Consider the following 23300-nt stretch of genomic DNA (forward strand, 5'->3'; position numbering starts at 1 on the left):
CCTTGCTCATCCTCTGGGCTTTTCCACCCCCCCCTTTTCTTTCTCCCTAGGCTTCCTGTCCCTTGATCCTCTCATATCCCTTTTGCCAATCACCTGTGCAGCTCTTGGCTCCATCCCTCCCCCTCCTGTCTTCTTCTATCATTCTGGATCTCCCCCTCCCCCACCCACTTTCAAATCTCTTACTAGCTCTTCTTTCAGATAGTCCTGACGAAGGGTCTCGGCCCGAAACGTCGACTGTACCTCTTCCTAGAGATGCTGCCTGGCCTGCTGCATTCACCAGCAACTTTTATGTGTGTTGCTTGAAATTCCAGCATCTACAGATTTCCTCGTGTTTGCATATTATCCATACAGGTTAATTAATTACTACGTTGCATTGTGATAATACAAGGTAAGACAAGAACAGAGTGCAGAATAAAGTGTTACAAAGTTCAAAGAACATTTAATATCAAAGATTGTATATCATATAATACCTCAGAATTTGTCTTCTCACAGGTAGCCACAAAGCAGAGAAATACAACAGAGCCCATTTAAAAAACCCATATAACAAAGACTGTCAAACACTCAACAAGCTTAAAAAAAAATCATGCAAACAATAAAAAAAGTTAACAAATAACACAGAGGACATGAATTGAAGAGTCCCCAAACATGACTCCATAGACACAGAGTTAGTTCAACTTTGCTGCCAGTCCAGGAGCCCGATGGTTGCAAGCCACAGACATGGAGCCAGTAACAGATGAAGTGCATTGCAGACAAACATAAGGAGCAAGGGCACAATGAGGTAGGTCATGAGATTGTCCATCTTATTCTACCAGGGAAGCATTTAATAGTCTTACATCAGTAGGGTAGAAACTGTCTTTGAGCCTGGTGCACATGTTTTCTGTTTCATTTTTGTCCTTCACCTCCCTGTGCTGTGCTAAACATGTGCTACAAAATACACTAAAGCTCAACTGGGCCCTCCCTCAACCAATGGTGATTGTGGGCATGTTTGTAGTCTATTCTTCTACTCCTTACATATGGGCACGTGGCCAAGTGGTTAAGACATTGGACTAGCGACCTGAAGGTTGTGAGTTCAAGACCCAGCCAAGGGAACGTGTTGTGTCCTTGAGCAAGGCACTTAATCACACATTGCTCTGCGACAACACTGGTGCCAAGCTGTATGGGTCCTAATGCCCTGCCCTTGGACAACATTGGTGTCGTGGAGAGGGGAGACTTGCAGCCAGTCTTCCATACAACCTTGCCCAGGCCTGCGCCCTGGAGAGTGAAGACTTTCCAGGCGTAGATCCATGGTCTCGCAAGACTAACGGATGCCTTTAATTTACTCCTTACCACTTTCTCAATCTCTGGAGACAGACTGTCATTTACAAATCTACTGACATTCACAGTTATCTTGACTATACTAGTTCTAGGCGGTCTCTAGAGTAGATACCATGGTCGGCACAACATTGTAGGCCGAAGGGCCTGTAATGTGCTGTAAATTTCTATGTTCTATACCTCTTCCCACCCTGTCACATGTAAAAATGCTATCTCTTCTCAGTTCCTCCATCTCTGCCACAGTTGTTCTCAGGATGAGGCTTTTCATTCAAGAACATCCTCTTTTTTCAACATTGAGGGTTTCCTTTCCACCACCATTGATACTGCCCTCATCCACATCTCCTCCATTTCCCACATAGTTGCCCTTACCCTCATCCTCCCACTCTCTTTACAGGAATAGGGTTCCCCTTATCCTTACCTACCAACCCACAAGCATCAGTATTCAGTACATCATACTTCATAACTTCTGCCATTTCCAAGGGAATCCTATCAGTAAACACATACTGTACATCTGTCTTTCTCTCCCTTCTCACTGTTTTCCATAGGGATCACTCTCTATGTGATCCCATTGTATACTCATCCCTCCCTACTTATCTCCCTCCTGGCACTCACTTATCCCTGCAAGCAGAACACATGCTGTACCTGCCACTGCACCTCTTCCCTCATCCCATTCAGGACCTCAAGTGGTCCTTCCAGGTGAGGTAATACTTCACCTGCAAGTCCATTGGGTCATCTAATGTATCCAGTGATCCTAGTGCAGTCTCTTCGATATTGGTGAGACCCATCACAAATTGGGGACAGCTTCATTGAGCACCTTCACAAAAGGCAATATCTCCCAGTGCTATGCATTTCTATTTGACTTCCCATTATCATTCTGACATAAGACCATAAGACACATGAGAAGAATTAGGCCATTCAACCCATCGGGTTTGCTCCGCCATTCAATCATGGCTGATGTATTACCCTCTCAACCCCATTCTCCTGCCTTCCCCCTCGTAAACTTTGACACCCTGACTAATGAAGAACCTATCAACCTCCCCTTTAAATACACTCAATTACTTGGCCTCCAAGCCACAGTTTGTGGCTATGAATTCCACAGATTCATTACCCTCAGGCTAATGAAATTCCTTTTCATCCTCTGTTCTAAAGGGATGTCATTATAATCTACGGCTGTGCTCTCTAGTCATAACACCCCCACTATAGGAAACATCCTCCTCACATCCATTCTATCTAGGCCTTTCAATATTCCATAGGTTTCAATGAGGTCCCTCCTCATTCTTCTAAACTTCAGCAAGTACAGACCCATAGCTATCAAACGCTCCTAACCCATGCATTCTAGGAATTCTCATGAATATCGTCTAGACCTTCTCCAATGCCAGCACATCTTTTCTTAGCTAAGGAACCCAAAATTGCTCACAATACTCCAGGAGCAATCTGACCAATGCCTTATAAAGCCTCAGAATCACATCCTTACTGTTATATTCCAGTCCTCTCAAAATGAATGCTAACATTGCTTTTGACTTCCTAAGCACTGACTCAACCTGTAAGTTAACCTTTAGGGAATCCTGCACAAGGAATCCCAAGTCCCCTTGCACTTCTGATTTTTGAATTTTCTTCACATTTAGAAAATAGTCTATGTCTTTATTCCTCCTACCAAAGTGCACGACCATATTTCATCTGCCACTTCCTTGACCTGATCTGTCTACTTCATTCTGCAGACTCCCTGCTTCCTCAACACGATTTCCCCTCCAGCTCTCTATGTATCATCTACAACTTGGCTGAAAAACCATCAATTCCGTCATCCAAATCACTGACGTATAACGTAAGAAGAATTGGTACCAACAACCATCACTGTGGAACACCACTAGACACCAGCAACCAATCTGAAAAGTCTCCTTTAATTCCTTTATTAGTATGGACAGAGAAATGGCTGGTTTGCCTCCTTCTAACCAGCCAAAGTTCTATCCAAGCCAATATATTTTCTGTAATACCAAGGGCTCCTGTCTTGTTAAGCAGACTCATGTGTGGCACCTTCTGCAAATCCAAGTAACAGTGGTGGGGAAACTGCTAGAGTCAGTTATCAAAGATGTGATAACAGCACATTTGGAAAGCAGTGAAATCATCAGACAAAGTCAGCATGGATTTGTGAAAGGAAAATCATGTTTGACGAATCTCATAGAATTTTTTGAGGGTGTAACTAGTAGAGTGGATAGGGGAGAACCAGTGGATGTGGTATATTTGGATTTTCAAAAGGCTTTTGACAAGGTCCCACACAGGAGATTAGTGTGCAAACTTAAAGCACACGGTATTGGGGGTATGGTATTGATGTGGATAGAGAATTGGTTAGCAGACAGGAAGCAAAGAGTGGGAATAAACGGGACCTTTTCAGAATGGCAGGCGGTGACTAGTGGGGTACCGCAAGGCTCAGTGCTGGGACCCCAGTTGTTTACAATATATATTAATGACTTGGATGAGGGAATTAAATGCAGCATCTCCAAGTTTGCGGATGACATGAAGCTGGGCGGCAGTGTTAGCTGTGAGGAGGATGCTAAGAGGATGCAGGGTGACTTGGATAGGTTAGGTGAGTGGGCAAGTTCATGGCAGATGCAATTTAATGTGGATAAATGTGAAGTTATCCACTTTGGTAGCAAAAGCAGGAAAACAGATTATTATCTGAATGGTGGCCGATTAGGAAAAGGGGAGGTGCAACGAGACCTGGGTGTCATTATACACCAGTCATTGAAAGTGGGCATGCAGGTACAGCAGGCGGTGAAAAAGGCGAATGGTATGCTGGCATTTATAGCGAGAGGATTCGAGTACAGGAGCAGGGAGGTACTACTGCAGTTGTACAAGGCCTTGGTGAGACCACACCTGGAGTATTGTGTGCAGTTTTGGTTCCCTAATCTGAGGAAAGACATCCTTGCCATAGAGGGAGTACAAAGAAGGTTCACCAGATTGATTCCTGGGATGGCAGGACTTTCATATGATGAAAGACTGGATGAACTAGGCTTATACTCGTTGGAATTTAGAAGATTGAGGGGGGATCTGATTGAAACGTATAAAATCCTAAAGGGATTGGACAGGCTAGATGCAGGAAGATTGTTCCTGATGTTGGGGAAGTCCAGAACGAGGGGCCACAGTTTGAGGATAGAGGGGAAGCCTTTTAGGACCGAGATTAGGAAAAACTTCTTCACACAGACAGTGATGAATCTGTGGAATTCTCTGCCACAGGAAACAGTTGAGGCCAGTTCATTGGCTATATTTAAGAGGGAGTTAGATATGGCCCTTGTGGCTACGGGGGTCAGGGGGTATGGAGGGAAGGCTGGTGAAGGGTTCTGAGTTGGATGATCAGCCATGATCATACTGAATGGCGGTGCAGGCTCGAAGGGCCGAATGGCCTACTCCTGCACCTATTTTCTATGTTTCTATGTTTCTAACCAACATCCATTAAGTCTCCTTTATCTACCCTGCTTGTTATTTCCTCAAAAGAATTCCAACAGATTTGTCAAGCAAGATTTCCTCTTAAGGAAATCATGCTGACTTTGGCCTATTTCTTCACGTGCTTCTAAGTACTCCGAAACCTAATCCTTAGTAATGAACTCCAATATCTTCCTAACCACTTCAGTCAGGTTAACTAGTGTATAATTTCCTTTCTTCTAGCATTTAAAATTTTTCAGTTCCCTGGAACCATTCCGGAATCTAGTGATTCTTGAAAGATCATTATGAATGCCATCACAATCTCTTCAGCTACCTCTTTCAGAATCCTGGGGTATAGTCCATCTGGTCCAGGTGATTCATCTACCCTGATATTACAGCTTCCCAAGCCCTTTCTCCTTTACACTTCCCAAGCCATAGCAACTACAATCACTTCTGAGTACTACTAGTTCTGACATACTGCTAGTGTCTTCCACAGTAAAGATGATGCAAAATACTTATTAAGTTCATCCACTATTTCTTTGTCGCCCCCCCCCCATTACTACCTCTTCAGCATCATTTTCCAGCAGTCTGATACCCATCCACTTCTCTCTTTTTCAGTTTATATATCTGAGAAAACTTTTTGTTTCTTCTGATATTTTTGGCTAGCTTCCCTTCATATTTCATCTTTTCTCTATTTACAGTTTTTCTAGTTCCCTCTGGTGGTTTTTAAAAGCTTCCCTATCCTCTAACTTCCCACTGAATTTTGCACTTTTTTATGCCTCCTTTTATGCTGTCTTTAGCTTCCCTTGAAAGCCACGGTTGCCTCACCCTCCCTTTAGAATACTACTTCATCTCTGGGATTTATCTATCCAGTCCTTTTCGAATTGCCCCCAGAAATTCCAGCCAATGCTCTCATCCCTGCAAAATTAGGCCATTCGGCCATTCATCATAGCTGTTCCCGGATCCCACTCAACCCCATAAAACTGCCTACTGCCTTCTCGCCATAACTTTTGATGCCCTACCAATTAGGAAACTATTAATTTTCACTTTAAATATAAGACCATAAGATAGAGGAGCAGAATTAGGCTATTTGGCCCGTTGAGTTTACTCCACCATTCAATCATGGCTGATCTTTTTTTTTACATTCCTCAGCCCCACTCTCCAGCCTTCTCCCCATAACCTTTGATGCCACGTCCAATCAAGAACCTATCAAGCTGTGCCTTAAATATACCTAATGACCTGGCCTTCATAACTGCCTGTGGTAATAAATTCCACAAAATTCACCACCCTCTGGCTAAAGAAATTTCTCTGCAACTCTGTTTTAAATGGATGCCTTCTTTCCTGAGGCTGTGGTTTCTTGTCCTTGACTCTCCCACCATGGGAAACATCCTTTCCACATCTATTCTGTCTTGGGCTTTTAACATTAGAAATGTTTTAATGAGGTTCCTCCCTCATCCTTCTAAATTCCAGTGAGTACATACACGGAGCCATCAAATGTTCCTTGCATGATAACCTTTCATTCCCAGAATCACCTTTGTGAATCTCCTCTGAACTCTCTCCAATGCCAGCACACCTTTTCTTCGATGAGGAGCCTAAAACTGTTCACAATACTCAAGATGAGGCCTCACTGGTGCCTTTTAAAGCCTCAGCAACACATCCTTCTTCTTGTATTCTAGACCTCTTAAATGAATGCTAACATTGCATTTGCCTTCCTCACCACTGACTCAACCTGCAAGTTAACCTTTAGGTTGCTTGGCACAAGGACTCCCAAATCCACTTGATCTCAGATTTTTTGATTTCCTCCCTAATTAGGAAATAGTCTGCACATCTACAGTATTTCTACTACCAAAGTGGAGAACCATGCATTTTCCAACATTGTATTTCATTTGCCACTTTCTTGCCCATTTTCCTAATCTGTCTAAGTCCTTCTGCAGCCTACATGTTTTCTCAACACTACCTGCCCCTCCACCAATCTTTGTATCATCTGCAAACTTGACAACAAAGCCATCTATTCCATTTCTAAATTATTGATATGCATCATAAAAAGCAGTCCCAACACCGACCCCTGCAGAACACCACTAGTCACTGCCAGCCAACCAGACAAGGGGATCCTTTTATTCCTGCTCACTGCCTCCTACCAATCAGCAATGCTTTAACCATACCAGTAAATTTCCTGTACTACCATGGACTCTTAACTTGGTAAGCAGCTTCATGTGTGGCACCCTGTCAAAGGCCTTTCCAAAGTCCAAATATACAATATCTACTGCATCCCCTTTATCTGTCCGACATGTAATCTGCTCAAAGAATTCCAACAAGTTCATCAGGCAAGATTTTCCCTAAAGAAAACCATGCTGACTTTGTCCTATCTTGCTCTGTGTTACCAAGTACTCCATAAAATCATCCTTAACAATTGACTTCAACATCTTCCCAACCACTGAGGTCAGGCTGACTGGTCAATAGTCTCTTTTCTTAAAGAGTGGAGTGACATTTGCAATTTTCTAGTCCTCTGGCACCATGCCAGAGACCAACGATTTTTGAAAGATCATTACTTATCCTCGCACAATCTCCACTGCTACCTCTTTTAGAACCCTAGGGTGCAGTTCATCTGGTCTGGGTGACTTATGTACCTTTAGGTCTTTAAGCTTATTGAGCACCTTTTTTCTTGTAATAGTAGGGTTCTCACTCCTCTTCCTCAGACCCTTCAACATCAGGCATACTGCTTGTGTCTTCCACAGTGAAGACTGATGCAAAATACTCATTTAATTCATCTGTCATTTCCTTGTCCTGTTGTTATTTTCAGTCCATTGTAAGTCATTCCTACAATCGCCAAGGTCCTTTTCCATAGTGAATACTGAAGCAAAGTATTCGTTAAGTCTGTTATCTCTGGTTCCATACACACATTTCATGAACATTTGGAGAGGTATAATATGATTAGGAATAGTCAGCATGGTTTTGCCAAAGGCAGGTCGTGCCTTAAGAGCGTGATTGAAATTTTTGAGGATGTGACTAAACACATTGATGGAGGTAGAGCAGTAGATGTAATGTATATGGATTTCAGCAAGGCATTTGATAAGGTACCCCATGCGAGGCTTATTGAGAAAGTAAGGAGGCATGGGATCCAAGAGCACCTTGTTTTGTGGATCCAGAATTGGCTTGCTCACAGAAGGCAAAGGGTGGTTGTAGACGGGTCATATTCTGCATGGAGGTTAGTGACCAGTGGTGTGCCTCAGGGATCTGTTCTGGGACCCCTTCTCTTTGTGATTTTTATAAATGGCCTGGATAAGGAAGTGTAGTAGTAGTAGTAGTAGTAGTAGTCATACTTTATTGATCCCAGGGGGAAATTGGAGGGATGGGTTAGTAAATTTGCTGATGACACAAAGGTTGGGGGTGTTGTGGATAGTGTGGAGGATTTGTCAGAGGTTACAGCGGGACATCAATAGAATGCAAAACTGGGCTGAGAAGTGGCAGTTGGTGTTCAACCCAGATAAGTGTGAGATGGTTCATTTTGGTAGGTCAAATATGATGGCAGAATATAGTATTAATGGTAAGACTCTTGGCAGTGTGGAGGATCAGAGGGATCTTGGGGTCCGAGTCCATAGGACACCCAAAGCTGCTGCGCAGGTTGACCCTGTGGTTAAGAAGGCATACGATGCATTGGCCTTCATCAACCATGGGATTGAATTTAAGAGCCGAGAGGTAATCTTGCAGCTGTATAGGACCCTGCTGAGATACCACGGGGTACTGTGCGCAGTTCTGACTCACCTCACTACAGGAAGGATGTGGAAACTATAGAAAGCGTGCAGAGAAGATTTACAAGGACGTTGCCTGGATTGGGGAGCATGCCCCATGAGAATAGCTTGAGTGACACTCACAACACGCTGGATGCGTCGCGCCGCCATCTTCTCCTCCTTCCTCTTGTGGATTACAAATTACAGCAGGAGATAGAAAAGGCATGTCAGAAGGGCAATGTCATGATAATCATTGCAGATTTTAACATGAAAGTGGATTGGGAAAACCAGGCTAGTACTGAGACCTCAAGAGAGAGAAGTTGTAGAATGTGTAAAGGATGGCTTTTTAGAAGAGCTTGTTGTTGAGCCCAGTAGGGGAACGGCTGTGCTGGATTCATGCCATGATCAGGAGGTGGTAAGAGAGCTTAAGGTTAAGGAATACTTAGGGAACAATGATCACAATATGATCGAGATTCTTTTGAAATTTGAGAAGGAGAAACTAAATTCCAGTGTCGGTATTTCAGTGGAATAAAGGAAATTACAATGGCATGAGAGGGGAACTGTCCAAGGTTGACTGGAAAGGGATACTAGCAGAAAGAACAGCAGAGCATCAATGGCTGGAGTTCCTGCGAGAAATGAGGGAAATGCAAGACAGATATATTCCAAATAAGAAGAAATTTTTGAATGGAAGAAGGACATTACCGTGGGTGACAAGTGAAGTCAGAGCCAAATTAAAAGCAAAAGAGAGGGCATACAAGGAAGCCGAAACCAAAGCTAGTGGGAAGATAGAGAATTGGGAAACTTTTAAAAACTTGCAAAAGGAAAGTAAGAAGGTCATTAGCAAGGGAAAGATTAATTATAAAAGGAAGCTGACAACTAATATCAAAGAAGATACTAAAAGCTTTTTTAAGTATAAAGAGGGTAAAAGAGAGTTGAGGGTAGATATAGGATGAATAGAAAATCACGCTGGAGATATTGTAATGAGAGACACAGAGATGGCAGAGGAACTGAATGCGTATTTTGCATTAGTCTTCACAGTGAAAAACATCTGCAATATACCAGACATCCAAGAGTGTCAGGGAAGTGAAGAATGTGCAGTGAAAATTACGACTGAGTAAGGTGCTCAGGAAACTTTATGGTCTCAGGATACATAAATCTCCTGGACCTGATGGAATGCACCCTCAGGTTCTAAAGGACGTAGCTGGACAGATTGTGGAGGCATTAACAATGATCTTTCAAGAATCGGTAGATTCTGGCATTGTATTGGATTTCTGGAAAATTGCAAATGTCACTTCACTATTTAAGAAGGGTGGGAGGCAGCAGAAAGGAAACTATAGAACTGTTAGCCTAACATCAGTAGTTGGAAAGTTGTTGGAATCGATTGTTAGGGATGATATTACGGAGTACCTGGAGGCATATAATAATATAGGCCAAAACCAGCATGGTTTCCTGCAAGGAAAATCCTGCCTGACTAACCTACTGCAATTTTTTTAAGGAAATTGCAGCAGGGCAGACAAAGGAGATGCAGTGGATGTGGTGTACTTGGATTTTCAGAAGGCCTTTGACAAGGTGCTGCACATGAGGCTGCTTAGCAAGATAAGAGCCTATGGAATTACAGGCAAGATACTAGCATGGGTGGAGCATTGGCAGAAAACAGAGAGTTGAAATAAAGGGATCCTATTCTGGCTGGCTGCCGGGTAACCAGTGGAGTTCCACAGGGGTCAGTGTTGGGACCACTGCTTTTTACGATGTATGATTTGGACTATGGGTTTAATGGATTTGTGGCTAAATTTGCTGATGATACAAAGATAGGTGGAGGAGTGGGTAGTGTTGAGGAAACAGAAAGCCTGTAGAGAGACTTAGATAGTTTAGGGGAATGGACAAATAAGTGGCAAATGAAATACAATGTTGGAAAGTGTATGGTCATGCACTTTGGTGGAAGAAAAAAATGGGCAGACTATTATTTATATGGGGAGAGAATTCAAAATGCAGAGATGCAAAGGGACTTCAGAGTCCTTGTGCTGGATACCCTAAAAGTTAACTTCCAGGTTTATCAGTGGTGAGGAAGATGAATGCAGTGTTGGCATTCATTTCTGGAGGTATAGAATATAAGAGCAGGGATGTGATGTCAAAGCTCTATAAGGCACTTGCGAGACCACACTTGGGAGTATTGTGAGCAGTTTTGGGCTCCTTATTTTAGAAAGGATATACTGACCTCGGAGAGGGTTCAGTGAAGATTCACGAGAATGATTCCAGGAATGAAAGGGTTACCGTATGAAGAATATCTGGCAGTTCTTGGGCTGTATTCCCTGGAGTTCAGAAGAATGAGGGGGGATCTCATAGAAACATTCTGAATGTTAAAAGGCCTGAACAGATTAAATATGGCAAAGTTATTTCCCAAGGTAGGGGAGTCCAGGACAAGAGCGCACGACTTCAGGATTGAAGGATGTCCATTTAGAACAGAGATGTGGAGAAATTACTTTAGTCAGAGAGTGTAAATCTATGGAATTTGTTGCCACAAGAGGCTATGGAGGCCAAGTCATTGGGTGTATTTAAGACAAAGATAGATAGGCTCTTGATTAGCCAGGGCATCAAAGGGTATGGGGAGAAGGCAGGGGAATGGGGATGACTGGAAGAATTGGATCAGCCTATGATTGAATGGCGGAGCAGACTCGATGGGCCAAATGGGCTACTTCTGCTCCTATATCTTATGGTCTTATAGATGGAATACAGAGTTGAGAAGTGTATGATAATGCAATTTTGTAAAAGGAACATCAGTGCAGACTATTATCTGAATGGTGGGAAAATTCAAACATCGGAGGTGCAGGGGGACTTAGGAGACCTTGTGAAGAATAATATGGGCTGCCTTAATGACTATCGCCCGGTAGCATTCACATTGACAGTAATGAAATGTTTTGAGAGGTTGATCATGACTAGATTGAACTCCTGCCTCAGCAAGGACCTGAACCCATTACAATTTGCCTATTGCTATAATAGGTCAACAGCAGATGCAATCTTAATGGCTCTCCATATGGCTTTAGGCCACCTGGACAATGCAAACACCTATGTCAGGATGCTGTTCATCGACTATAGCTCAGTATTTAATACCATCATTCCCACAATCCTGATTGAGAAGTTGGAGAACCTGGGCCTCTGTACCTCACTCTGCAATTGGATCCTCCGCTTCCTACTAGAAGACCACAATCTGTGCAGATCGGTGATAATAGAGTTATAGAATAGTACAGCACAGTACAGGCCCTTCGGCCCACAATGTTGTGCCGACCCTCAAAACCTGCCTCCCATATAAGCCCCCTCGTTAGATTCCTCCATATACCTGTCTAGTAGTCTCTTAAACTTCACTAGTGTATCTGCCTCCACCACTGACTCAGGCAGTGCATTCCACGCACCAACCACTCTCTGAGTAAAAAACCTTCCTCTAATATCCCCCTTGAACTTCCCACCCCTTACCTTAAAGCCACGTCCTCTTGTATTGAGCAGTGGTGCCCTGGGGAAGAGGATCTGGCTATCCACACTATCTATTCCTCTTATTATCTTGTACACCTCTATCATGTCTCCTCTCATCCTCCTTCTCTCCAAAGAGTAAAGCCCTAGCTCCCTTAATCTCTGATCATAATGCATACTTTCTAAACCAGGCAGCATCCTGGTAAATCTCCTCTGTACCCTTTCCAATGCTTCCACATCCTTCCTATAGTGAGGTGACCAGAACTGGACACAGTACTCCAAGTGTGGCCTAACCAGAGTTTTATAGAGCTGCATCATTACATCGTGACTCTTAAACTCTATCCCTCGACTTATGAAAGCTAACACCCCATAAGCTTTCTGAACTACCCTATCCACCTGTGAGGCAACTTTCAGGGATCTGTGGACATGTACCCCGAGATCCTTCTGCTCCTCCACACTACCAAGTATCCTGCCATTTACTTTGTACTCTGCCTTGGAGTTTGTCCTTCCAAAGTGTACAACCTCACACTTCTCTGGGTTGAACTCCATCTGCCACTTCTCAACCCACTTCTGCATCCTATCAATGTCTCTCTGCAATCTTTGACAATCCTCTACACTATCTACAACACCACCAACCTTTGTGTCATCTGCAAACTTGCCAACCCACCCTTCTACCCCCACATCCAGGTCATTAATAAAAATCACGAAAAGTAGAGGTCCCAGAACAGATCCTTGTGGGACACCACTAGTCACAATCCTCCAATCTGAATGTACTCCCTCCACCACCACCCTCTGCCTTCTGCAGGCAAGCCAATTCTGAATCCACCTGGCCAAACTTCTCTGGATCCCATGCCTTCTAACTTTCTGAATAAGCCTACCCTGTTGAACCTTGTCAAATGCCTTACTAAAATCCATATAGATCACATCCACTGCACTACCCTCATCTATATGCCTGGTCACCTTGTCAAAGAACTCTATCAGGCTTGTTAGACACGATCTGCCCTTCACAAAGCCATGCTGACCGTCCCTGATCAGACCATGATTCTCTTAATGCCTATAGATCCTATCTCTAAGAATCTTTTCCAACAGCTTTCCCACCACAGACGTAAGGCTCACTGGTCTATAATTACCCGGACTATCTCTATTACCTTTTTTGAACAAGGGAACAACATTCGCCTCCCTCCAGTCCTCCGGTACCATTCCCGTGGAAACGAGGACATAAAGATCCTAGCCAGAGGCTCAGCAATCTCTTCTCTCGCCTCGTGTAGCAGCCTGGGGAATATTCCGTCAGGCCCCGGGGACTTAACTGTCCTAATGTATTTTAACAACTCCAACACCTCCTCTCCCTTAATATCAACATGCTCCAGAACATCAACCTCACTCATATTGTCCTCACCATCATCAAGTTCCCTCTCATTGGTGAACACCAATGAGGACCTACTCATTGAGGACCTCGTTCACTTCCACAGCCTCCAGGCACATCTTCCCACCTTTATCTCTAATCGGTCCTACCTTCACTCCTGTCATCCTTTTTTTCTTCACATAATTGAAGAATGCCTTGGGGTTTTCCTTTACCCTACTCGCCAAGGCCTTCTCATGCCCCCTTCTTGCTCTTCTCAGCCCCTTCTTAAGCTCCTTTCTTGCTTCCCTATATTCCTCAATAGACCCATCTGATCCTTGCTTCCTAAACCTTATGTATGCTGCCTTCTTCCACCTGACTAGATTTTCCACCTCACTTGTCACCCATGGTTCCTTTATCCTACCATTCTTTATCTTCCTCACCGGGACAAATTTATCCCTTACATCCCACAAGAGATCGCTAAACATCGACCACATGTCCATAGTACATTTCCCTGCAAAAACATCATCCCAATTCACACTCGCAAGTTCTAGCCTTATAGCCTCATAATTTGCCTTTCCCCAATTAAAAATTTTCCTGTCCTCTTTGATTCTATCCTTTTCCATGATAATTATAAAGGCCAGGGAGCGGTGGTCACTGTCCCCCAGATGCTTACCGACTGGGACATCTGTGACCTGACCCAGTTCATTACCTAGTACTAGATCTAGTATGGCATTCCGCCGGTCGGCCTGTCCACATACTGTGACAGGAATCCATCCTGGACACTCTTAACAAACTCTGCCCCATCTAAACCCTTGGAACTAATCAGGTGCCAATCAATATTAGGGAAGTTAAACATATCCTCCTCACTGACAATCAATACTGGCACACCTCAGGGGTGTGTGCTTAGCCCACTGCTCTGTTCTGTATACACACATGACTGTGTGGCTAGACATAGTCAAATACCATCTATAAATTTGCTGACAATACAATCACTGTTGGTAGAATCTCAGTAGGTGACGAGAGGACGTACAGGAGTGAGATATGCCAATTAGTGGAGTGGTGCTGCAGGAACAACCTGGCACTCAACGTCAGTAAGATGAAAGAGCTGATTGTGGACTTCAGGAAGGTAAGACAAAGGAACACATACCAATCCTCAGACAGAGATCAAAATTGGAGAATGAGCAAATTCAAGTTCTTGGGTGTCAAGAGCTCTGAGCATCTAAACTGGTTCCAACATATCGATATAGTTACAAAGAAGGCAAGACAGCAGCTATACTTCATTAGGAGTTTGAAGAGATTTGGCATGTCAACAAATACACTCAAAAACTTATATAGAGAATTCTGACAGGCTGCATCACTGTCAGGTATGCGGGGAGGGGGCGGTGGGGCCTACTGCACAGGACTGAAAGAAGCTGCAGAGGGTTGCAAATCTAGTCAGCTCCATCTTGGGCACTAGTCTACAAAGTACCCAGGACATCTCCAGGGAGTGGTGTCTCAGAAAGGCAGCGTCCATTATTAAGGACCTCCAGCACCCAGGGCATGCCCTTTTCTCACTGTTACCATCAGGTAGGAGATACAGAAGCCTGAAGGCACACACTCAGCGATTTAGGAACAGCTTCTTCCGCTCTGCCATCCAATTCCTAAATGGATATTGAATCCTTGGACACCACCTCACTTTTTTTAATACGGAGTATTTCTGTTTTTCGCATTTTTTAAAATCTATTCCATATACGTAATTGACTTACTTGTTTATTTATTGTTATTATACTTTATTATTTTTTTCTCTTTTATATAATGTATTGCATTGAACTGCTGCTGCTAAGTTAACAAATTTCACATCAACTGCCGGTGGTAATAAACCTGATTCTGTAAGGCTTCCAGAAGGTTAATTCACAGGTTTAGCATGCGGTAAAGAAGGCAAATGCAATGTTGGCATTTATTTCAAGGGGGATAGAATATAAAAGCAAGGAGATAATGCTGAGCCTTTATAAGGCACTCGTCAAGTCGTACTTTGAGGACTGTCAACAGTTTAGGGCCATGTATCTCAGAAAGGAAGTGTTGTCATTGGAGAGAGTCCAGAGGAGGTTCACGAGGATTATTCTGGGAATAAAGGGGTTAATGCATGAGGCGAATTTGGCAGCTTTGGGCCTGTACTCACTGGAATTTAGAAGAATGTGTGGGGATCTCATTGATACCTACGGAATGTTGAAAGGACTAGATAAGGTGGATGTGAAGAGGACGTTTCCTATGGTGGAAGTATCCAGAACTCGAGGGACAAGCCTCAAAATTGAGGGGCCACCTTTTAGAACAGAAGTAAGGAGGCAAACACGAGGAAATCTGCAGATGCTGGAAATTCAAGCAACACACACAAAATGCTGATAGAATGTAGCAGGCTAGGCAGCACCTCTTGGAAGAGGTACAGTCAGTGTTTCGGGCCGAGACCCTTTGTCAGGACACAGTAAGGAGGAACCTTTTTAGCCAGAGAGTGGTGAATCTGTGGAAGGCTCTGCCACAGACTGCAGTGGAGGTCAAGTCTGTGGGTATACTTGATCATTTCCCGATCAGTCAGGGCATCAAAAGATACAGCGAGAAGGCAGGTGTATGGGGTAGAGTTGAATCCAGGAGCAGCCATGTTGGAATGGCCTATGTCTTATAATTTGGAGAAGGAAGACTGAGAGTCTGAGTCTCAAAGCCTCCCGGACGTCCACATCCACGCCAGGTGCACCGAGATGCAGCTCCTAAGAGACTGCGTTAGGGAACTGGAGCTGCAGCTCGATGACCTTCGGCTGGTCAGGGAGAGTGAGGAGTTGATAGAGAGGAGTTACAGGCAGGTGGTCACACCGGGGCCACAGGAGGCAGACAACTGGGTCACGGTTAGGAGGGGGAAGAAGAAGAGTCAGGTACTAGAGAGTACCCCTGTGGCTATGCCCCTTGACAATAAGTACTCCTGTTTGAGTACTGCTGGGGGGGGACAGCTTACCTGGGGGAAGCGACAGTGGCCGTGCCTCCGGAACAGAGTCCGGCCCTGTAGCTCAGAAGGGTAGGGAAAGGAAGAGGAGGGCAGTAGTAATAGGGGACTTGATAGTAAGGGGGTCAGATAAGCGATTCTGTTGACGCAGTCCAGAGACCCGGATGGTAGTTTGCCTCCCTGGTGCCAGGGTCCGGGATATTTCCGATCGTGTCCAAGATATCCTGAAGTGGGAGGGAGAGGAGCCAGAGGTCGTGGTACATATAGGTACCAATGACATAGGTAGGAAAAGGGGAGAGGTCCTGAAAGGAGAATATAGGGAGTTAGGAAGGGAGTTGAGAAAAAGAACCTCAAAGGTAGTAATCTTGGGATTACTGCCTGTGCTACGCGACAGTGAGAGTAGCAATGCAATGAGGTGGAGGATAAATGCGTGGCTGAGAATCTGGAGCAGGGGGCAGGGATTCAAGTTTTTGGATCATTGGGACCTCTTTTGGTGCAGGTGTGACCTGTAGAAAAAGGACAGGTTACACTTGAATCCTAGGGGAACCAATATGCTGGCAGGGAGATTTGCAAGGGCTACTGAGGTGACTTTAAACTAGAATGGTTGGGGGGTAGGAATCAAATTAAAGAGACTAGCAGAAAGGAGATTAGTTCACAAATAGAGAAAGCTAGTAGACAGTGTGTGAGGGAGGATAGGCAGGGGACAGAGATCCGGAGCACTCAGACCAAAGATGTAGGGGACAAGGAAGAAAAAGATAACAAGTTGTTTGCTCCATTAAGGATAAAAGGAGAGTAAGAGATGGAGAGTTTCTTAAATGCATCTATTTTAATGCTAGGAGCATTGTAAGAAAGGTGGATGAGCTTAGAGCATGGATTGATACCTGGAAATATGATGTTGTAGCTATTAGTGAAACGTGGTTGCAGGAGGGGTGTGATTGGCAACTAAATATTCCAGGATTTCGTTGTTTCAGGTGTGATAGAATAAGAGGGGCAAGAGGGGGAGGTGTTGCATTGCTTGTCAGAGAAAATATAACAGCGGTCCTCTGGCAGGATAGATTAGTGGACTCACCCAGGGAGGCTATTTGGGTGGAATTGAGGAATAGGAAAGGTGTAGTGACGCTTATAGGGGTGTATTATAGACCACCTAATGGGGACCGAGAACTGGAGGAGCAAATTTGTAAGGTGATAGCAAATATTTGTAGTAAGCACAAGGTTGTGATTGTGGGAGATTTTAATTTTCCACACGTAGACTGGGAAGCCCATTCTGTAAAAGGGCTGGATGGTTTGGAGTTTGTCAAATGTGTGCAAGATAGTTTTTTGCAGCAATACACAGAGGTACCAACTAGAGAAGGGGCAGTGTTGCATCTCCTGTTAGGGAATGAGATAGGGCAGGTGACGGAGGTATGTGTTGGGGAGCACTTCAGGTCCAGTGATCACCAATACCATTAGTTTCAATATAATTATGGATAAGGATAGGACTGGACCCAGGGTTGAGATTTTTGATTGGAGAAAGGCTAACTTTGAGGAGATGCGAAAGGATTTAGAAGGAGTGGATTGGGACAATTTGTTTTATGGGAAGGATGTAATAGAGAAATGGAGGTCATTTAAAGGTGAAAATTTGAGGGTACAGGATCTTTATGTTCCCGTTAGGTTGAAAGGAAATGTTAAAAGTTTGAGAGAGCCATGGTTTTCAAGGGATATAGGAAACTTGGTTCGGAAAAAGAGAGGGATTTACAATAAATATAGGCAGATTGGAGTTAATGAGGTGCTCAAGGAATATAAAGAATGTCAAAAGAATCTTAAGAAAGAAATTAGAAAAGCTAAAAGAAGATACGAGGCAGCTTTAGCAAGTAAGGTGAAAATAAATCCAAAGGGTTTCTACAGTTATATAACTAGCAAAATGACAGTGAGGGATAAAATTGGTCCCTTAGAGAATCAGAGTGGATGGCTATGTGCGGAGCCAAAAGAGATGGGGGAGATTTTGAACAACTTCTTTTCTTCGGTATTCACTAAGGAGAAGGATATTGAATTGTGTAAGGTAAAGGAAACAAGATGGGTAGTTATGGAAAGTATGACGATTAAAGAAGAGGAAGTACTGGCGCTTTTAAGGAATATAAAAGTGGATAAGTCTCCAGGTCCTGACAAGATATTCCCTAGGACCTTGAGGGAAGTTAGTGTGGAAATAGCAGTGGCTCTGACAGAAATATTTCAAATGTCATTAGAAACGGGGATGGTGCCAGAGGATTGGCGTATTGCTCATGTGGTTCCATTGTTTAAAAAGGGTTCTAAGAGTAAGAGTTGCCTGGGTTTCATCTCCTAAGTGACAGAGAAAGGTTGAACAAGTTAGGTCTCTATTCTTTGGAGCATAGAAGGTTGAGAGGGGACTTGATAGAGATGTTTAAAATTATGAGGGGGATTGATAGAATTGATGTGGATAGGCTTTTTCCATTGAGAGTGGGGGATATTCAAACAAGAGGACATGGGTTGAGAGTTAAAGGGCAAAAGTTTAGGGGTAACATGAGGGGGAACTTCTTTACTCAGAGAGTGGTGGCTGTGTGGAACGAGCTTCTAGCAGAAATGGTTGAGGCAGGTTTGATGTTGTCGTTTAAACTTAAATTGGATAGATATATGGACAGGAAGGGAATGGAGGGTTATGGACCAAGTGCAGGTCGGTGGGACTAGGTGAGAGTAGGAGTTTGGCACGGACTAGAAGGGCCGAGATGGCCTGTTTCCGTGCTGTAATTGTTATATGGATATATGGTTATGGTCTAATAGGAATGGTGTGTTTTTGATGATGTGAGGTGTTTGGCTTATGCCAAATATAGCATTCAGTCTGATGGCCAGAATGCCCAATTTTAGTTTCATCAGACCATAGAACCTTCTTCCAGCTAATTTCAGAGTATCCCACATGCCTTCTAGCAAACCCTAACTGGGGTTTCATGTGTGTTTTTTTTCTTCAGTGGCTTTCCCTTTGCCACTCTCTCATAAAGCTGTGCATGGTGGAGCACAGGGGGCAACAGTTGTTGTAAGCTGAGTCTCTCTCATCTCAGCCACTGAAACTTGTAACTCCTCCAGAGCTGTCATAGGTTTCCCAGTAGCAACCCCCCCTCCCCTCCACTGGTCCCCTTCTTGAATGGTCACTCAGTTTTTGACCACAATCAGTATTTTTACTACAATCAGTTGAATCACCTTGACTGCATACAGGTCTCAAAAAACAGATCTCCATGTCCTGACGAAGGGTCTCGGCCTGAAACGTCGACTGCGCCTCTTCCTATAGATGCTGCTTGGCCTGCTGCGTTCACCAGCAACTTTGATGTGTGTTGCTTGAATTTCCAGCATCTGCAGAATTCCTGTTGTCTCCATTTTACTAATTATGTTACTACTAAAACCAATTGGCTGCACCAGTGATGATTTGATGTGTCATATTAAAGAGGGGTGAATACTTAGGCAACCAATTATTTTGTCTTTTATATTTGGCTGCTGCTCAAAATTATGGACTACAATATCTCCAAATATAATGGCCAGCAGTAGATTTCCGTCTCTCACATTAATGATGACATATATTATAATAATTAGATGTTATAGATACCAAAATGGACTGTCTATTCTTAGTCGTGAAGAATACTACTTATCCTGTGCCTCATTCACATTAGTGCCTGATCTACATACTGTCAGATTCTATTATTGTGCAACAGTCCATCATTTTTACCTGTGGATACACTGAATAACTGGGCATAGAATTATCTCAAACATTTGTAACCCACTACTTATTATGGACAGTCCCAAGATCAAATGTGAAAGGAGGTGGTTTGGGCCTGGTGACTAGCAATCCTGCCCTGTAAAAGCCCAGAGCTACAGAAACACCAACAGAAGCTTTAAAGACCTTATCTCTGAGAGAGGAAAGACCTTTGAAGATGGGTTACACCTGGGAACATCTTGAAAGACTGGCCCAGGATAGAGGACTTCAGTGATCAGCTGTCAGTGGCCTATGCCCTAGTAGGGGTCATGTACTTAAGTAAGTGAGTAAGTGTATTACAGTGGCCCAATACACTGATCAGTGTTCAATCTGGAAGTTCGTAACAATTTTAATTTGTCATATTTTTTTTACTGACCAAAAAGCTCTTCCCCATTAAATAACAAAATATTGAGCCCCACCCTAAACTTTCTGTCTGATGAGTTTTCTAAAGTTCCAGCATTTCCTAGAGGAGCCTTGGGCCTCAGATAGTAACTGAGTGAATTACAACCATTTCTTGGGAATGGTTCTTCAAAGCCATCTACCCATTACAGATCCAACTAGAGCTTAGTGAGAAGACACTGTAACAGTCTTCTGTTTCTTACCACAAGGTGGGTGATCTCCTCAGGCACATGGATTAATTTCATCCCATGATCTTGCCCCAAGTACAATTTCTCCAGAGAATCAATGCAGCAGATCTCCTGTGGAAAAGTCCGGAACCTGTTTCCAGTCAGACCAAGAACCTTCAGCTTAGTTAAGTTCTTTATTTCGGCAGCCACCTACAAATGACATAAGGTTTTATTTGCCTTCTTGAGAACACTGAGGAGTGAAAAGATTGCTTGTATCACTATAAGAATGTGCCTAGATTCAACAGACTGGCTTACCATAACTGTAAGACATCGGAGCAGAATTAGGCTATTCGGCCCATCAAACCTGCTCTGTCATTCCACCGTGACTGAATTATTATCCCTCTCAGCTCCATCTTCCTATCTTTGCCCCATGATATTTGATGCTTTACTAATTAAAATCTGCTTTAAATATACCCAGTGCCTTAGCCTCCACAGACTCTCTACTCTCTGGCTAAAGAAATCCCTCCTCATCTCTGTTCTAAAGGGATCTTCCTTTATTCTGAGGCTGTGCCCTCTCGCCTTCGACTCACCCATGATAGGAAGGGTGAAGGGTGATCTCACAGAGGTGTACAAAATCATAGATAGGGAATTGAAAACTGGACGGTACAGGTTTAGGGTGAAATGAAAAAAGATTTAAAAGGATGGTACACATGTGGAGTGAATTGCCCTGTTGTACCTCATTGAAGCAGGTACAATAGCAACATTTAATAGACACCTGGACGGTACATGGATAGAAAAGGTTTAGAGGAAATATGGACCAAACACAAATAGGACTAGTTTAAATTGACATTGTTGTTGGCCAAAGGTCCTGTTCATGCAGTATTACTGCAACACTTAAATTAGACAGGATCCTTAAGGAATATAAACAAAGCAATAAAGAACCAAAGCAGGGAATCAAAAGGCACATAAGGGGCACTTAAATTCCTTGGTGAGTAGGATTAAGGAAAATCTCAAGGCATTTATCCATACATATATTAAAAACTAGAAGGTACAGTACCCACATCCCACCCCACCCCCGGAAATTTTCATGTTTTATTGTTTTACAACATTGAATAAATGGAGTTAATCTGGCTTTTTTGACACTGATCAACAGAAAAAGACTGTTTTGTGTCAAAGTAAAAACAGATGTCTACAAGGTGATCTAATTACAAATACAGAACACAAAATAATTGATCGCATAAGTATATTCACCGCCATTAATATGAAACATCAAATCATCACTGATGCAGATAATTGGATTTAGAAGTCATATAATTAGTAAAATGAAGATCACTGTGTGTAGTCAAGGTGCTTCAAATGATTGTAGTAAAAATACAACTGTATCTGGAAGGTCCAATTGCTGGTGAGTCAGTATACTGGAAAAAAATACACCGCAAAGACAAAAGAACATTTCAAACAACTCCACGAAAAGGTTATTGAAAAGCACAAGTCAGGAGATGGATACAAGAAAATTTCAAAATCACTGAATATCCCTCAGAGTACAGTTAAGTCAATCATCAAGAAATGGAAATAATATGGCACAACTGTAAATCTGCCAAAAGCAGGCCATCCTCAAAAACTGAGTGACCGTGCAAGAAGGGTGATAGGTGCCCCACTTGAGGCATGAGGGATGAGGTTTCAGGCTACTTGGAGACGTCAGCATGGTTTCTGTAAAGGGAAATCTTGCCTGACAAATCTGTTAAGAGTTTTCGAGGATGTAACAAGTAGGTTGGACAAAAGAGAGGCTGAGGATGTCATTTACCTGGATTTGCAGAAGATATTTGATACGGTGCCACGCATGATACTGCTTACTAAGGCACAATCCTACGGCATTTGGAAAGATACTGGCATGAATGAAATGACTGACAGGCAGGAGGCAGCAAGCAGGAATAAACGGGCCCTTTTCTGGTTGGCTGCCAGTGACTAGTGGTGTTCCTCAGGGGTCAATATTGGGACTGATGCTTTTCACATTGTTTGTCAGTGATTTAGATAATGAATTGATGGCTTTGTGGCAAAGTTTGAGAATGATGTGAAGGTAGGTGGAGGGGTGGGTAGTGCTGAGGTAACAAGGCAATTGCTACAGGACTGAGACAAATTGCAAGAATGGGCAAAGAAGTGGCAGGTGGAATACAGTGTTGGGAAATGTATGATAATGCATTTTGGTAAAAGGAACAATAATGCAGACTATTATCTAAATGGAAGAGAAGATTCAAACTTCAGAAGTGGCGAGGGACTTGTGAGCCATCGTGTGGGACTCCCAGAGGGTTGAGTCTGTGATAAAGAAGACAGATGCAATGCTGGCATTTATTTCAAGGGGAATAGAATACAAAAGTAAGGAGATAATCCTGAATATTTATAAGACACTAGTCAGGCTGCACCTGGAGTATTGTCAACAATCTAGGGCCTCATATCTCTCGCAGAGAGAATGTGTTGTCGTTGGAGAGAATCCAGAGGAGGTTCACAAGGATGATTCTGGGAAAGAAGGGGTTAATGTATAAGGAGCATTTGGCTGCTTTGACCCTGTACTCACTGAATGTAGAAGAATGTGGAGGGATCTCATTGAAACCCGCTGAATGTTGAAAGGACTGATGTGTCGGTGTTTCAGTGGAGTAAAGGAAATTACAGTGGCATGAGAGAGGAACTGGCCAAAGTTGACTGGAAAGAGACACTGGCGGGAAAGACAGCAGAGCAGCAGTGGCTGGAGTTTATGTGAGAAATGAGGAATGTGCAA

At 43.4% G+C, this 23300-nt stretch overlaps 1 protein-coding gene across 1 annotated transcript in view; it reads right to left on the reverse strand.

Annotated features, from left to right (window-relative positions):
* Positions 1–23300, reverse strand: part of LOC134344688 (leucine-rich repeat and IQ domain-containing protein 4-like) — a 102578-nt gene that overhangs the window by 70075 nt on the left and 9203 nt on the right. The window contains exon 2 of the mRNA XM_063044771.1: positions 20567–20740. Coding sequence (XP_062900841.1) covers positions 20567–20740 — 174 coding nt within the window. The remainder of the gene's footprint in view (positions 1–20566; positions 20741–23300) is intronic.

The sequence above is a fragment of the Mobula hypostoma genome, chromosome 4, assembly GCF_963921235.1.
Source record: "Mobula hypostoma chromosome 4, sMobHyp1.1, whole genome shotgun sequence".
In the NCBI taxonomy this organism is placed as follows: domain Eukaryota; kingdom Metazoa; phylum Chordata; class Chondrichthyes; order Myliobatiformes; family Myliobatidae; genus Mobula; species Mobula hypostoma.